The sequence below is a fragment of the Stegodyphus dumicola genome, chromosome X1 (genome assembly GCF_044657685.1).
Source record: "Stegodyphus dumicola isolate Sdum_Otavi_A_Nest chromosome X1, ASM4465768v1".
Lineage (NCBI taxonomy): Eukaryota > Metazoa > Arthropoda > Arachnida > Araneae > Eresidae > Stegodyphus > Stegodyphus dumicola.
This window is the reverse complement of record NC_140780.1, coordinates 168,014,215-168,031,509: the sequence shown is the minus strand read 5'-3', so window position 1 is coordinate 168,031,509 and position 17,295 is coordinate 168,014,215. Positions and strand designations below refer to the sequence as shown.

At 29.3% G+C, this 17,295-nt stretch overlaps 1 protein-coding gene across 1 annotated transcript in view; it reads right to left on the bottom strand.

Annotated features, from left to right (window-relative positions):
• LOC118188373 (serine/threonine-protein kinase Sgk2-like) overlaps positions 1-17,295 on the bottom strand; it is a 74,401-nt gene that overhangs the window by 16,337 nt on the left and 40,769 nt on the right. Inside the window, exons 9-10 of the mRNA XM_035358788.2 lie at positions 15,974-16,141; positions 3,409-3,521 (exon numbers count right to left, since the gene is read on the bottom strand). Coding sequence (XP_035214679.1) covers positions 3,409-3,521; positions 15,974-16,141 — 281 coding nt within the window. The remainder of the gene's footprint in view (positions 1-3,408; positions 3,522-15,973; positions 16,142-17,295) is intronic.

Here is a 17,295-nt window from a genome sequence, read left to right as displayed (position 1 = left end):
AATTATCATTTTTATCCTGATCATTCTTAATTTCTTATATAGTTTTTCTGTTCTTGATAATGAATAAATTAATTCTATTTGGGAGTATATACTGTGCATGGACACTGTCATCTGATGTTAAATGCATAAATAAGCTGAGATTCATATAGCTGTTCCCAAACCTTAAACATTTATCAGAAACAGGAAGAAAATAGTAAAAAATTACTTGTTTCGCTTAAAACCGACTAAAGCTTCTGTTTCATTTATGCATACATTTTAAATTATTTACATCCATTTTTAGCTTTTATATTTAAGGAATGGAAAACTTATTTGTCAGTCATTAAAAGGAAATTCAAATAATTTCTCAATATCAAAAACATTGTTTTAAATAGCATGAATTGATTAAAATAAAATTTTTTCACACAAGTATTTCTAGGGGATTTAAGGGAAACTCCTATGACTAGATAATGACAATCAAGAAAATAACTTCGTTACTCGAAAATAAGGTCCTCTAGAATATAAAAACTGTATTTTTACTATATGAAAAAATTAGAAAAACTTATTGACACATTAGCTATTTGCTTTCAGGCATATCTATATTCAGTATAGTGGATGCAGTCATAAACTCAATTCGCTCAATTAGAGGTTGCTATTATACTTAGCAGTACTTATGCAGTTTGTATATATAATAATTATCTGAGTAGTTTATTTAGTAATTAAATAGTGCAATCAATCCTTACTATACGATAATCCAAATCCTTTCTCTCATTCTGCAATTTCATTTATTAAAATGCCCGGTTATAAGAGCATATTAAATTTTATAAAAAAATTACAGAAAAAAAAACTTATTTTTTAACATTTACATAACTGGTAACAGAGTTAATATATATAATATGGTACTCTTATATCTAGACGGTTAACAACTAGATGGAATATGCATGATTATTTCTAAATTTAACTTTTGTTTAATTATTTCTAAAAAATTGAAGACCTGAATTAAAAAATAACATGTTTATTTCCTTTTTAGTGTTCTTATACTATATACACAAATACATTTACATAACTCTACAGATTAGGATGACCGATTATATTATTTTTCAGCATAGATATTATACTTTTAATAGTTCATCTTTACTTCATTATTTCAATTACTGATTAATCTAGATGGTCTTTCATTTAACTTAAATTTGCATATAAAACTATTTAACAAATATGAAAATTTCTCTGAAAATATTTAGTATTAAATGTATACATTAAATATGATTAAAGGTAATGTACCGAGATATGAATATATAGTGAAAGAAATATAAAATTACAAAAAAAAATTTAATATTTTAGAAGAAAGACGTCAGTATTTTTAGTTAAATTTATACAGTATTATAAGTGAGAAAAGTTAAAAAAATGTATAACTAATTTCATAAATGAATAAAAATTACTAGTATATAATAGTTTTACCAACTAACTCTTTAACTGCAAACAAACAATAGATATGGAAAAGACATAATACAGAAAAAATAGTTGTGAATGCAAAATATATTCTCTCAACAATCAAAGTATTAGAATTCACAAGACGGTAAAAATACCAGCTTATCAGTTTGCATTTAACATGAATATACTATTAGCAACAGATACATAGTTGTTAGTAACATGTCACACTGTTAGTAACAATCTGATACATTATCTAAAAAATGGGTGATTGTTAGTAAGTTCTTGTTAGAAAGTTTTCTCTATAGAGCATTCAGAATTAATTTAAGTAATTACTTTACCCAAAGGGGAATATTTGATCACGCCCTTTAGTAAAAAACTGAACAGTGTCACATTCTCCAAATAATGTAACTATACTGATCTGTGAAATGTGTGTTCGTGAGGAATTAAAACTCAGTTAAGCAGTAAATTCTCACTCATATTCTTCAGTTGTTCTTTCACTGTTGATATAAGTTCTTAGAATAACGTTTTATCTACAAATTTTCATAATTGATTTAAACGTATCACTGTTTTACATAAAGCTAAAACTTGATTTTACAGTAAAAAACTGCAGTGTAATGACACTTTGTTATCAATATTGCATGTAAAGGATAACAAAATGCATTTATGACTTCATTTCTGTATTCTATTATATACATTTCCACACTAATTGATAGCTTCTCTAGCAGAAAAAATAAATTTTCATAATAAATGTTTGTTCATTAACACCTGGTTTTACAAATAGCAAAATACTGTATAGTTTTAACACTGCTTTGCGTTTAAGGAAATTATTCTGTCTGGAAATATTTTGTCTCAACTAAACTTTTCTCCCAAGATGGTAATTTGGGTTAAAATAAGCTTAGCTATGCTAACTTGGTTCCAATTTTGTATTTAGAAAATGATTTTAACCCTTAACTATCCACAGTCTGACATTAATACTAACATCTGGTATTCTAGAATTTGCCTCAGATTAATAAAATTCATAACAAAATGATATTTGGATAGCAAAACTAGTTTAACGAAATGGCAGAAAATTTTAAAACAGTTTTAATAGGAATGCCATTAAAAGAAAGGCAGTTTCTTGGCAATAGTTAAGAATACATTTATGATAGGGTCACAATATCCTTCCTAAGTATCAAACATTTGGAATTTAATATGAATTTTTTTTCTCTTCGACTTAGACTGTTGTTTATTTTTCATATTCAAGAAAAAGATTACAATTTAAATGTTACATTTCCTTTTTCTAATTAAGATGTAACATGTAGAAATAAAACTTTGTGATGATGTAAAAAGCATTCTGTTGTAACAATGAAAGAAGCCAAATGTAAGATGACATGGCAGAGTCAATAAACATCCGTACAGCTGAATGAATAAGTTGAATGAAGTGCACAAAAACTGTGAATGGTAATAAAAGAACTAATGTTAAATTGATGGAAATTGATAATTTTTAAAATTTTGCAACTCAGTTGTATTTTAATATATTACTTTATTCTTTTAAAAGACATTAACTTAGTATTTCCCAGAACATGTGCCATGAAATGAAATTTTGCCTCAGAAAAATCTTATACATACTTTTCAAATGGCATATAATTTTCAAATGTTTTCATTACACATTATGTATGTACATAATACATTTGTATTGCATATATGAATGTATAATTCCTGATCCAGTGTGAGCTCAGGCATTCAGAATGCAAATAATCTTGTTACATGTTAAAAAAATATTGCTTTCCTTATTACTCAAAGATTACTATTTAAATATAAAAGATATAGAAATAGCAAATAGCATTATTTAATAACACATATATCAGCAATCAAAATGACATTTAATGTAAAATGTACAACTCTTTCATGCATATGACTCTTTCTTAGTTCTTTTCAAAAACTTCAATAAGCAGTTGAAATCCCAATAATGAGAGAGCTTTTTCTTATTTTAAATTAATAGGCATCATAATTATATCTTACCTATATATGATTCCTTCTGCATGCAAGTAACCCAAAGCACTTGTTATTTCAGCAGCATAGAAACGTGCTCTTGGTTCAGGAAAATATCTTTCTCGTTGAAGATGGAAAAACAGCTGCAAAGAGAAGAAAATATTTTCTTTAAATCAAACATATAGTATGTTCAGAAAGACCTGCAACTTAATCTAATAATAACACTTTTTAAATACCATAGAACTGAAATACATTAGATTAAACAAAGAATATGCAAAATATTTAAAAGATCTGAGATTACTGTTTAGTTTGGGACAATGCATATTTAAATAATAACTAATTCATTTACAACTAAACAATAATTTTTTTATTTCTTGCAGACTTTTGTACATTATATGAGCTTATTTAAATGCATACAGTTTATATGGCCACCCAAACGGTACAGTAGTTAGGGAAGCCTGACTGCAATACCGAAGGGCCCGGGTTGGAATCCCAGAGAAGGCATGGACATAAAATTGTACGTCTCTTCATTAGAGACAATGGTGGCCCACCTATTAGGTGCCTCCACAATAAAGAGACCACCACATCTGGTCTTAGGAGTGGCTGATACCGGCATAGGCAAGCCCCCGCCATTCGGGGTAGTGGGGTAAAATCATTTTATATGAGGCACATGCAGAACTAGAACACATTTGGCAATAAAAAAGGAACAAAAGTTAAGTGAACAAAAGAAATTAGTTGAATAAAACCTTTTTATCTTGAAAGTACATATTTTAGGCTAGGAGACAAATGATTGTGTATATTCTCATCCTCCACTTCTGTTGCTAATTTAATTGCCTGAAGGATATTGCTTCCATGGGAGTACCTGGTGATCAGCAATGTTGCCAAGTCAATCAATTGTGTATAAGTATTCATGTGAGTATAATAAAGGTGGTGCATGATAGTTGTGCAGCAGCAATTGTATACACATTTATAGAACAGCTGAGCTGAAATGAATACACACACACACACACACACACAAAAAAAAAAAAAAAAAAAAAAAAAAAGAATCCTCCCAAGTGTAATGCAAAAATAGTCAGGTTTTGCTTGGTGCCAACATGATGGACCAAATCATGATGGAAGGCAATGGTATCAGAACTTTCTAGTTGAGAAGGTCAATGTCCATGATGAAGGATATCTTACATGGCTGTACATTGTTACAGATGAATTCCAGCATAATATTGGTGAAGCCATGCAGTGAATCTAGGCTGTTACTGCTGATGAACATCATGGTCAGTTTCTACAAGCATTGCAGTCCCTTATTACTGATAACATAACCAATTACCTCAACTACGAAAAAATTTATGTCACATGGTTCTCAAGCTGGCTAACTACAGAATACACGCGCACACTAAAAATGTTAAAAAAATAGAAGCAGCATTTAATTTTGATGATATGCAAATAGAAGTTATGATTTTTCTCTCCTTCATCATGACCTATGACAAAATTTAGGTTAACTATTTAAGGCATACTGAAAAATAATTCCTGACATGACCAATAGCAGACTTACAGCTATCGAGGCCCAGGGTAGAAATCTCCCTGGGCCCACATTAGTGGAATGTTATCACCATGCAATATGTAAAGAAATATGTAATTATTTTTATTTTATTAAAATTTAACAGTTAAAATCATTAGGGGAAAAAGGTTTAAGCCCCCCCCCCTCCTCAAAAAACAACAATTTACATTCAGCAGACAAACATATATTAAAAAAAGTAATATTTTTAATACTATTACTGGTGATTTAAAAGAAACGTTTGACTTTCCTGTCATTAAAAAAATCTGATATGGACACCATATGACTTCCTTTTATAGCCTATTGAATTATAAACTTTTTTGCTACAACATTAAACTAATATAGCATATTGTTAGATATTTACAACAATAAACTGACACTAAATTTGTTAGATATTTGTTATTAGACTAACAACATATATACACTGATATGTATTCAGTTAGATTTTATTACTTGGTGAAAATTAACTTTTCAAAATTTGGCATAGCCAGAACATGAATATATTCATTATTTATAAAACTTCTGTTACTGGATGTGACTACGAACAACAATTGTGAAAATAAAGACCGGATTAGTACTTTTAGGCTAGGTATGAGAGCTGGTGTGAAAATTCCTTTTTCCTTTCTTAAATTCTTAATCCTTGCGACACGACAATTAGCCAGAAATTAATTAATTTCCATTCACTAGTATTTTGAAAAAAATCTTAACAGACAGTCTCACTCAAATAAGAACTCCACATAATACATCCCTCAAGAATTCCAAGTCCCACCCACTACCATAAATTACTTCACCCATGTCTTACCGACTGATATTATTCAAAGCCCCCAATGCCGCTAAGAATTTTCGAACACCCTACACTTATGAGTCAGACACGAAGAGAACACTTTGCCAACTCCCCCACTAGAAAGAATGTAAGTTACTTAATACCTTTCTGGCCTTTATATCTTCATGTACATTCACTGTTCTTATTATATATTTTTTTAATATTATTTTTATGTTATTTTTATATTGTCTTTGATTTGTTTTTACAAAGTTTGCATTATTTATCTTATTTTGTAATCTTCTATGTTTATTTCAACTTTACTTTGAATTCGATTTTATAATGACAATTTCCAATGTTTAATTTTTACAAATAATATAGAACTCAAATGCATAAACATGAAAGTGTCGGGGACGGTTACTCGGGTTAATTAGGATTTCTCTACAGTAATTGGTTTTTACTCCAAATTGAATTGACTAAAATGCTTCATAAGAATAAGTTCTTTGAGTATCAGCATTGGATCATAATCTCTTCTATTCGCGGAAATATTTGGCCTGACTAGAATTCCCGATTTGGCTTTAACTTATAACTCGAGTAAAGACGAAACACTTTCATATTTATGTATTTTTTCAATTATTGTTCATTGAACGGGAGTTGGTTTGTTCCCCTTGAAAAGTCAACTAATTTCCGATCAATGACAATGGTTACATGTTTTTAATTTTTCCTTTTACAATTGAAATTTTATTTTTCATGATGATTTAACTCCAGTCCCCGTTAAAACATTATTAACATTTTGGTTTCAAATTACTTCAAAACATCTTTCAAAATATAACTTACCAGTATGGATTCACTCTTTTAAAATAATTCTACTTTAATTAAACTTAGGAGATAATATAATCAATTAATCAATACTGTTTAGGAAATAAATTATTATTAACTAACTTTGCAGTAATTGCGCATGTAGTAATAACTCCATTCTTTTTTAAGTTTTAAAGTTCTTATACAAAAACTTTACTGTATTGAAGGTTAGCAACCTCCTTACTTTTATATCTTGCTAGTTTATCTCAAATTGAATTCATTAAATGTCATTCCACTAAATGACAAACTTGTAAATTTAACGCCATGCCTGCTACAGGTAAACCCAAAAAACAATTTCTATGAAAAACATTTAACTGTATTTACATGATTACATGCGGTACTTGACATATTAAATATATAGGACAGACTAAAAACAATCTTAACTTTCGAATCAATAACCATAGAGCTCAAATCAAAAAATTCAACGCACAAAAAAAATAGCATTAAAATAAGTACACCATCATAACTCAATACAGCAAAATTAGAACACTTTAAACACCATGACTTCAACTCTATTCAACTTCAGATACTAGATATAATACTCAATCACAAAACACGAATTTTTCAGGAATCTCTCTATATACTAAAACAACGTTCACTTTATCCATATGGACTTAACACTTATATACATAGTCATAGAGATACTTCTAAGAAGTCTATTTTCAGCCAATTTAAGCTCTACAGCAACAAAACGCAGAGAGGAAAAAGAGGAAGCAAAATAAAAAATAATGCGAGATTTTTATCCACTTTGGATACACTTGCATTGAAAAAACAATTGAAATGTTTTTTTTGACTCAGACTACTTTCCCAAGAACCTTCTCAACTGGTTACACTCCTGTACTAATAAATTCCTTATCAAACTAAAAAAATTCATTCAAGAAAGCTACGATGACATACAAATCATTAAAGACATGATTCTTGATTTTAGTTTTTTCAGACTCTCTAATAGTCTCACTCAACGCAAAATTTATTTTAAAGTCAATTTTCTGCATCCGCAGTTTGACAATACTCATTTCTCAAGAATCATCAGAGATTGTAAAGATTACTTCCCCGCAGTTGACACAATACCAATGGTTGCATTTAAATATCAAAGGACCTTAAGCAGCTTGCTCACTAACCACCATGAAATAGATGAAACAGCAGAATGACATTGTAAGACACCAATTTACAGGAAATACGTAGATTCTCATCACCAGCACATAACCATCAACTAAAAACACTAATGAGTTATGGTACAAAATTTAGACCAGTCAGATACATGACTACAAATTACTGTTACAAGACTTTCGAAAACAACATCAACGAATTTATAGTTAAAGCAAGCTATCAACTGAATTTACCCATAGATACCTTCTTAAAATGGAAAGCTAAAATTCTTCAACGCATATCCATCGAAATCAGTCACCTCAAGTTTAAAAGTACACTGAATTGGTCGCAACTTACATCAGATATTAATAAATTAAAACAGCTTTTTTACTATTACAAAAATAGATAAAGCAACTAATAACTTTAGCATTATTTGAAAACAATTCTACGCTGAAATTATTCATAAAGAACTTCTCAATGCAACTACTTATCAATTGGCCAACCTTACAGAAACATCTATAATAAACAGGATTAAAACTTTTCATAAAAAACTCAATATTACTTTCAATGCAAACTACAACAGATTTACTAATCTTTATGCGATTCCCAAATTCCATAAAACACCATTAAAATTCAGATTTATAGCTAATGGAACTAATAATTACAAGAAAAATGTAGACTATTATTTTTCAATTCAACTTAATAAAATCTGTAAATTTATTTTCAATGATTGTAACACTAATCATAACTATTGCTGGATCATTCATAATAACACTCCTGTCATTAATACCATTCAAACCATTAACATCCAAAACATTAACTGCTATGACTTTGAAAACTTATATACCTCACTTCCTCTAGAATAAATCTATACCAGTCTACTTGATCTACCTAAACTCTTCCCTGATATGCTCAATATCATGACTCTTGACAAATGGAAAACCTACTTAAAATGCACACTTTTTCATAACTACATCAAGTTTCAAAATCAACTTTTTAAACAAGTCAGAGGATTGCCAATGGGCTTACATTCCAGCACCTCGATCTGTAATATCTTTTTATTTGTCAAAGAATTTAACTTCCAAAAAAATCTACAACCACAAGAGTTAAATTACTACAAGCACACCTACAGATATATTGATGACCTTATTACAATTAATAATTTTGGTAAAATTGAACACTCCGAGATTTATCCGAATTGTCTTACACTTAATAAAACTAATAATTCACAAAATAGCATAGACTTTCTAGATCTTCAAATCATTGTCTACAAAAAAATTTTACTTTTTGACAAAACAAGAAATTTCAATTTCAATACTAACAAATTAATAAATTGGAACTCCAACATATCCAAAAAAGTAATTAACAATACTATAATTAATCAAATACAACGAATTAAAATTATATGCACAAATACAATAGATTTACAACGCGAAATTTTGCTCCTTATTAAAATTCTCAAAAATAATCTAATTCGGATTCAATTTATCAACCATTGCCTTAAAAGAGCAGGCGTTAAATACTCACTCTAAATCATTTAACTGATAGGGATATGATAATTTGTTCCTAAACCTGAGAAGGCGGTATAAGTTGGATGACTGTCAGTTGAAGGATTTGTATATAGTGTAATTACTCAATTGTATATATTGTAAAAATCTAATTGTCTTCAGACTTATACTGTTACTATACTGTTACTAAAAAAATGGGCCTATTTCATGACTTTAGTCTGTCTAATAGCTCTTGGACAGTGAAAATTCCTTTTTCCTTTCTTAAATTCTTAATCCTTGCGACACGACAATTAGCCAGAAATTAATTAATTTCCATTCACTAGTATTTTGAAAAAAATCTTAACAGACAGTCTCACTCAAATAAGAACTCCACATAATACATCCCTCAAGAATTCCAAGTCCCACCCACTACCATAAATTACTTCACCCATGTCTTACTGACTGATATTATTCAAAGCCCCCAATGCCGCTAAGAATTTTCGAACACCCTACTACCTGAGTCAGACACGAAGAGAACACTTTGCCAACTCCCCCACTAGAAAGAATGTAAGTTACTTAATACCTTTCTGGCCTTTATATCTTCATGTACATTCACTGTTCTTATTATATATTTTTTTATATTATTTTTATATTATTTTTACATTGTCTTTGATTTGTTTTTACAAAGTTTGCATTATTTATCTTATTTTGTAATCTTCTATGTTTATTTCAACTTTACTTTGAATTCGATTTTATAATGACAATTTCCAATGTTTAATTTTTACAAATAATATAGAACTCAAATGCATAAACATGAAAGTGTCGGGGACGGTTACTCGGGTTAATTAGGATTTCTCTACAGTAATTGCTTTTTACTCCAAATTAAATTGACTAAAATGCTTCATAAGAATAAGTTCTTTGAGTATCAGCATTGGATCATAATCCCTTCTATTTGTGGAAATATTTGGCCTGACTAGAATTGCCGGTTTGGCTTTAACTTATAACTCGAGTAAAGACAAAACACTTTCGTATTTACGTATTTTTTCAATTATTGTTCATTGAACGGGTGTTGGTTTGTTCCCCTTGAAAAGTCAACTAATTTCTGATCAATAACAATGATTACATGTTTTTAATTTTTCCTTTTACAATTGAAATTTTATTCTTCATGATGATTTAACTCCAGTCCCCGTTAAAACATTATTAACATTTTGCTTTCAAATTACTTCAAAACATCTTTCAAAATATAACTTACCAGTATGGATTCACTCTTTTAAAATAATTCTACTTTAATTAAACTTAGGAGATAATATAATCAATTAATCAATACTGTTTAGGAAATAAATTATTATTAACTAACTTTGCAGTAATTTCGCATGTAGTAATAACTTGTTTTCGCACTAAATGGATTTAAGATCATACAACATTTGATATGCTAAATAGCAGGTATTAGCGCTATTTATCTCTTGCCTAATGTACCCACTTTATATATTATCTCCATTCTTTTTTAAGTTTTAAAGTTCTTATACAAAAACTTTACTGTATTGAAGGTTAGCAACCTGCTTACTTTTATATCTTGCTAGTTTATCTCAAATTGAATTCATTAAATGTCATTCCACTAAATGACAAACTTGTAAATTTAACGCCATGCCTGCTACAGGTAAACCCAAAAAACAATTTCTATGAAAAACATTTAACTGTATTTACATGATTACATGCAGTACTTGACATATTAAATATATAGGACAGACTAAAAGCAATCTTAACTTTCGAATCAATAACCATAGAGCTCAAATCAAAAAATTCAACGCACAAAAAAAAAAAATAGCATTAAAATAAGTACACCATCATAACTCAATACAGCAAAATTAGAACACTTTAAACACCATGACTTCAACTCTATTCAACTTCAGATACTAGATATAATACTCAATCACAAAACACGAATTTTTCAGGAATCTCTCTATATACTAAAACAACGTTCACTTTATCCATATGGACTTAACACTTATATACATAGTCATAGAGATACTTCTAAGAAGTCTATTTTCAGCCAATTTAAGCTCTACAGCAACAAAACGCAGAGAGGAAAAAGAGGAAGCAAAATAAAAAATAATGCGAGATTTTTATCCACTTTGGATACACTTGCATTGAAAAAACAATTGAAATGTTTTTTTTGACTCAGACTACTTTCCCAAGAACCTTCTCAACTGGTTACACTCCTGTACTAATAAATTCCTTAACAAACTAAAAAAATTCATTCAAGAAAGCTACGATGACATACAAATCATTAAAGACATGATTCTTGATTTTAGTCTTTTCAGACTCTCTAATAGTCTCACTCAACGCAAAATTTATTTTAAAGTCAATTTTCTGCATCCGCAGTTTGACAATACTCATTTCTCAAGAATCATCAGAGATTGTAAAGATTACTTCCCCGCAGTTGACACAATACCAATGGTTGCATTTAAATATCAAAGGACCTTAAGCAACTTGCTCACTAACCACCATGAAATAGATGAAACAGCAGAATGACATTGTAAGACACCAATTTACAGCAAATACGTAGATTCTCATCACCAGCACATAACCATCAACTAAAAACACTAATGAGTTATGGTACAAAATTTAGACCAGTCAGATACATGACTACAAATTACTGTTACAACTTTCGAAAACAACATCAACGAATTTATAGTTAAAGCAAGTTATCAAATGAATTTACCCATAGATACCTTCTTAAAATGGAAAGCTAAAATTCTTCTAACACATATCCATCGAAATCAGTCACCTCAAGTTTAAAAGTACACTGAATTGGTCGCAACTTACATCAGATATTAATAAATTAAAACAGCTTTTTACTATTACAAAAGTAGATAAAGCAACTAATAACTTTAGCATTATTTGAAAACAATTCTATGCTGAAATTATTCATAAGGAACTTCTCAACGCAACTACTTATTAATTGGCCAACCTTACAGAAACATCTATAATAAACAGGATTAAAACTTTTCATAAGGAACTCAATATTACTTTCAATGCAAACTACAACAGATTTACTAATCTTTATGCGATTCCCAAATTCCATAAAACACCATTAAAATTCAGATTTATAGCTAATGGAACTAATAATTACAAGAAAAATGTAGACTATTATATTTTTCAATTCAACTTAATAAAATCTGTAAATTTATTTTCAATGATTGTAACACTAATCATAATATCAGCATTGGATCATAATCCCTTCTATTCGCGGAAATATTTGGCCTGACTAGAATTGCTGGTTTGGCTTTAACTTATAACTTGAGTAAAGACGAAACACTTTCGTATTTACGTATATTTTCAATTATTGTTCATTGAACGGCAGTTGGTTTGTTCCCCTTGAAAAGTCAACTAATTTCCAATCAATGACAATGATTACATGTTTTTAATTTTTTCTTTTACAATTGAAATTTTATTCTTCATGATGATTTAACTCCAGTCCTCGTTAAAACATTATTAACATTTTGCTTTCAATTTACTTCAAAACATCTTTCAAAATATAACTTACCAGTATGGATTCACTCTTTTAAAATAATTCTACTTTAATTAAACTTAGGAGATAGTATAATCAATCAATACTGTTTAGGAAATAAATTATTATATATGTATATATATACACACACACATTAGGTATTGCCGACTGCAATTAAAAAAGAGGTGGCCAACTAAATGTTATAGTAGACCCACTACCATAAATTACTTCACCCATGTCTTACCGACCGATATTAGTCAAAGCCCCCACTGCCGCTAAGAATTTTCAAACACCCTACACTTATGAGTCAGACACGAAGAGAATGCCAACTCCTTCACTAGAAAGAATGTAAGTTACTTAATACCTTTTCTGGCCTTTATATCTTCATGTACATTCACTGTTCTTATTATATATTTTTTTATATTATTTTTATATTGTCTTTGATTTGTTTTTACAAAGTTTGCATTATTTATCTTATTTTGTAATCTTCTATGTTTATTTCAACTTTACTTTGAATTCGATTTCATAACGACAATTTCCAATGTTTAGTTTTTACAAATAATATAGAACTCAAATGCATAAACATGAAAGTGTCGGGGACGGTTACTCGGGTTTATTAGGATTTCTCTACAGTAATTGCTTTTTACTCTAAATTGAATTGACTAAAATGCTTCATAAGAATAAGTTCTCTGAGTATCAGCATTGGATCATAATCCCTTCTATTTGCGGAAATATTTGGCCTGACTAGAATTGCCGGTTTGGCTTTAACTTATAACTCGAGTAAAGACGAAACACTTTCGTATTTACGTATTTTTTCAATTATTGTTCATTGAACGGGTGTTGGTTTGTTCCCCTTGAAAAGTCAACTAATTTCTGATCAATAACAATGATTACATGTTTTTAATTTTTCCTTTTACAATTGAAATTTTATTCTTCATGATGATTTAACTCCAGTCCCCGTTAAAACATTATTAACATTTTGCTTTCAAATTACTTCAAAACATCTTTCAAAATATAATTTACCAGTATGGATTCATTCTTTTAAAATAATTCTACTTTAATTAAACTTAGGAGATAGTATAATCAATCAATACTGTTTAGGAAATAAATTAATATATATATATATATATATACACACACACATTAGGTATTGCCGACTGCAATTAAAAAAGAGGTGGCCAACTAAATGTTATAGTAGACCCATATACGAAATTTCAACGTCCTACAGCTAATAATTTTTTAGTTATGCGAGATACCTACATAGATATGTATATGTGCATGCATTCACGTATGTATGTAGAGATATCATGAAAAAAAAACCCTTTTGAATCCACTTAGAATTAATTTATTCTCCACATACATACAGATGTCAAGCAAAATATCATCGAAATGGATTTGGGAACAGTCAAAAAGGATATTTCCTTTGAAATATAACTGATATTTTTCACGATTGCAATACTTCCTTTACTTTGTACAAAGTGAAAAGCTAAAACTGTTTTTTGCAAGCTTGACTTCTGAAAAAAGATTTTTCTAGCTTCATCAAAATTAATGTTTTTAGCGACTGCATTTTCAAATGAAAGGTTTGCGAAAGCATTAAGTCTTATTTGGCTAATTATTGATTAAAGATAGCTTATAATTAACTTCAACTTTGTTTTGAACCCTTTTGTGAGAGAAAAGATTTTCTCACAAGAAGCAACTGAAACACACACTGTAAAAAAGGCCTCTAGTGTCAAATATAAGTTACTGGTAATATAAGTCCATTTCCACAATAAACTAACATTTTCAATGCAGATACTTTTTAGCTTTATATATATATATATATATATATATATATATATATATAATTCTTTATATAGGGGCATGTATTTAAAAACTTAAGGTTATTAAATTAAGAAAAAAATTAGGGAGGAGAGGCTCCACTGATCACAGGCCCAAGACAGTCTGCCTCTACTTCGTATGCTCCTGGGTATAAATCATCTATCTTCTTCCTAAGAAATGGTTTTTACTACTGTGTTCCAGAAGAAAACCCCCACGTGATGACTTTCCAAACACACGACAATGAATGACCATTGTATTCTGGAATAAACATAGTCCTACTTCTCTCATCATTAAATTCATGCCTCATGATCAACCACCATTAATTAGAATACACCACCAGTTATCCAGTGATTACCATCTTTTCACAAAACTTTGGTCACAATGAAGAATTCCAGCAAACAGTGAATTTCGAAATAAATTGGTGGAGAATTTAGTGACAAGTATACGCGAAATCTTGATTCCTAGTAAAATAGCCCTAGATATGCATTTCCAAAATAAAATGATTTTTTAACTACTTTTTTAAATTTCAAATGTGTATTATTTTTTGGACATGCTATGCATAAATCACACATTAGAAATCTTAGATATTCATATAGAAAATGCACAGCAGTTAAGAAATTAATTTTTAATGTGCACATAAAACTCCATACTAAATTTCAAAACAAAGTGTCCTGAATAGTAATGGGAAACTAAAGATAGCTATGCAAAAGAACAAAAAGCCATTTTGATGCAAAAATATTTGTTTAGGCACTTGATGCAATAAATTAGACATATGATGGCAATAAATGTTTTTATAATGAGATTGCAAATATCACACATATGAGTAACCACACAAAATTTTAATGATTGCTGAGACTTTGTTTTCGCTACATTTTATGCATGATAATTCTGATCTTAAAGTAAATGTAAAATTAATGTTTCCCAATTTAGTTTTATCAAAGAACTTGCCAATTTCAAAAGACAACTGCAAAATGCCAAACATAATTTTTACATTTAAAAGTAATATTTCAAGAATTTTGAAAGAATCTGAACTCATGTTCTTTTGATTTAGAATCTTAAAAGTTAACATTCAAAGCACATATTCTACAGCATAGTAAACTATATTCTAAAAAGAATCAGGTAATTTATTAATACAAAGTAATCGACTGTTATCTGCCTTAGAAGGAATGTGCCTTTGTGGAGGACTGAGGTAATTTGGCTCATATTCATATTAAACATCAGGGAAATCATGAACAGCCCATTAAACATAGCAACTGAACACGTGACAAACTAGCAATTTTGAGTGATCTTGCAAACTACATCACTTGTGGGCAATAAGCTAACTTTAAAAGTGTCTTTAAAATTTGATTCAATATATGAAAATCAGATTTGAATATAGTCAAGTTTTGCTTCAAATACATGCATAAAACATTCATGAAATGAGCAAGCACACACATATTTTACATATCAATTCTGAAAATTTATCTATGTATAAATAATAAAAACTTTCTTTATACAAGGAAAAGTATAAAATATTTCAATAATACCTCTCCTCCATTTACATAATCCAGAACAAAGTAAAGTTTATCAGGGGTTTGAAATGCATAATGAAGTCCAACAAGGAAAGGATGATGTAAATTTTTAAGAAGAACATTTCTCTCACTCATAACATGATTTTTCTCATTTCTTTTCAAAATCATTTTCTTTTGAAGAACCTGTTTGAAAAGAGAGAGAATTTAGAACGTGATAATGATGATGATACTCATAATAACCAATTAATATAAGAAGTAAATTTAACTAGGTATCCTAAAAGAGACAAGGCAAATTATGGCAAAGTATCTAAGAGATACTAAGTCAGAAGTCAAACAACAAAAATCTGCGTTATATTTTCAAAATTTTCGCAGGACTAGTTTTGATGGTTCATTTGCGGTTTTGCAGCTGAGGGTGGTGGTTCGGTAAAAACCATTGAAACTAGTCCTGCGAAAATTTTGAAAATATAACGCTGATTTTTGTTGTTTGACTTCTGAATTAGTATTTATTCGGCGTGTTATTGTGTCTTAATTATCTAAGAGATGTCTAGGGAAGGATACCTTACCAGAAAACATGCAATTCAGATATGGTGGAAAAGCATGAATATTCCAATGCTGACAGCCGATTTTGCATGTAATCTAACAGAATGAAAATCTTGTTCAATAGCTTTAACCATTTGACCACTGAGAGGCACTGTCTTGAAAAGTCTGGGGATATATCTCTTGAAAAGCATAGAAAATGTTACAATACAAAAATGCCCCTTCCATCACTTTTTTTAAATCTGTTTAATACTTTGTTCATAGTATTTAAAGCTTTTTAAATGCAATTCAGATATGGTGGAAAAGCATGAATATGCCAACGTTCATAGCCTATTTTGCAAATAATCAAACAGTATGAAAATCTGGTTCAGTAAGCTTTAATCATTTGACCACTGAGAGGCCCCCTTTTGAAGACTTGGAATATATGCCTTGAAAAGCATAAAAAATGTTACAATACAAAAATGTCATTTCCCTCACCTTTTTTAAATCTATCTAATAATTTCTTAATACTATTTAAAGCTTTTTTATGGTTTAGTTTTGCATACTATAATATTTTGTAAGCTATTATGTATTTTTGCATATTTCATACTTCGTCAACTTAATTGCTTTCCAAGCCTTGCACTTCATGCTGTGCAGCATCAGAAATATTTTTTAAATACATAAATAAATCAATTGTAGTTTTTGTAATGAAAAACAAATTTAAAATATCTTGCTGCATTTAAAAATAGTTTATAAACGTTGATATAAGTGATCATATATTTCAAGAATTTGATGATTAAAAAAACTTGCCAAAGTAAAAG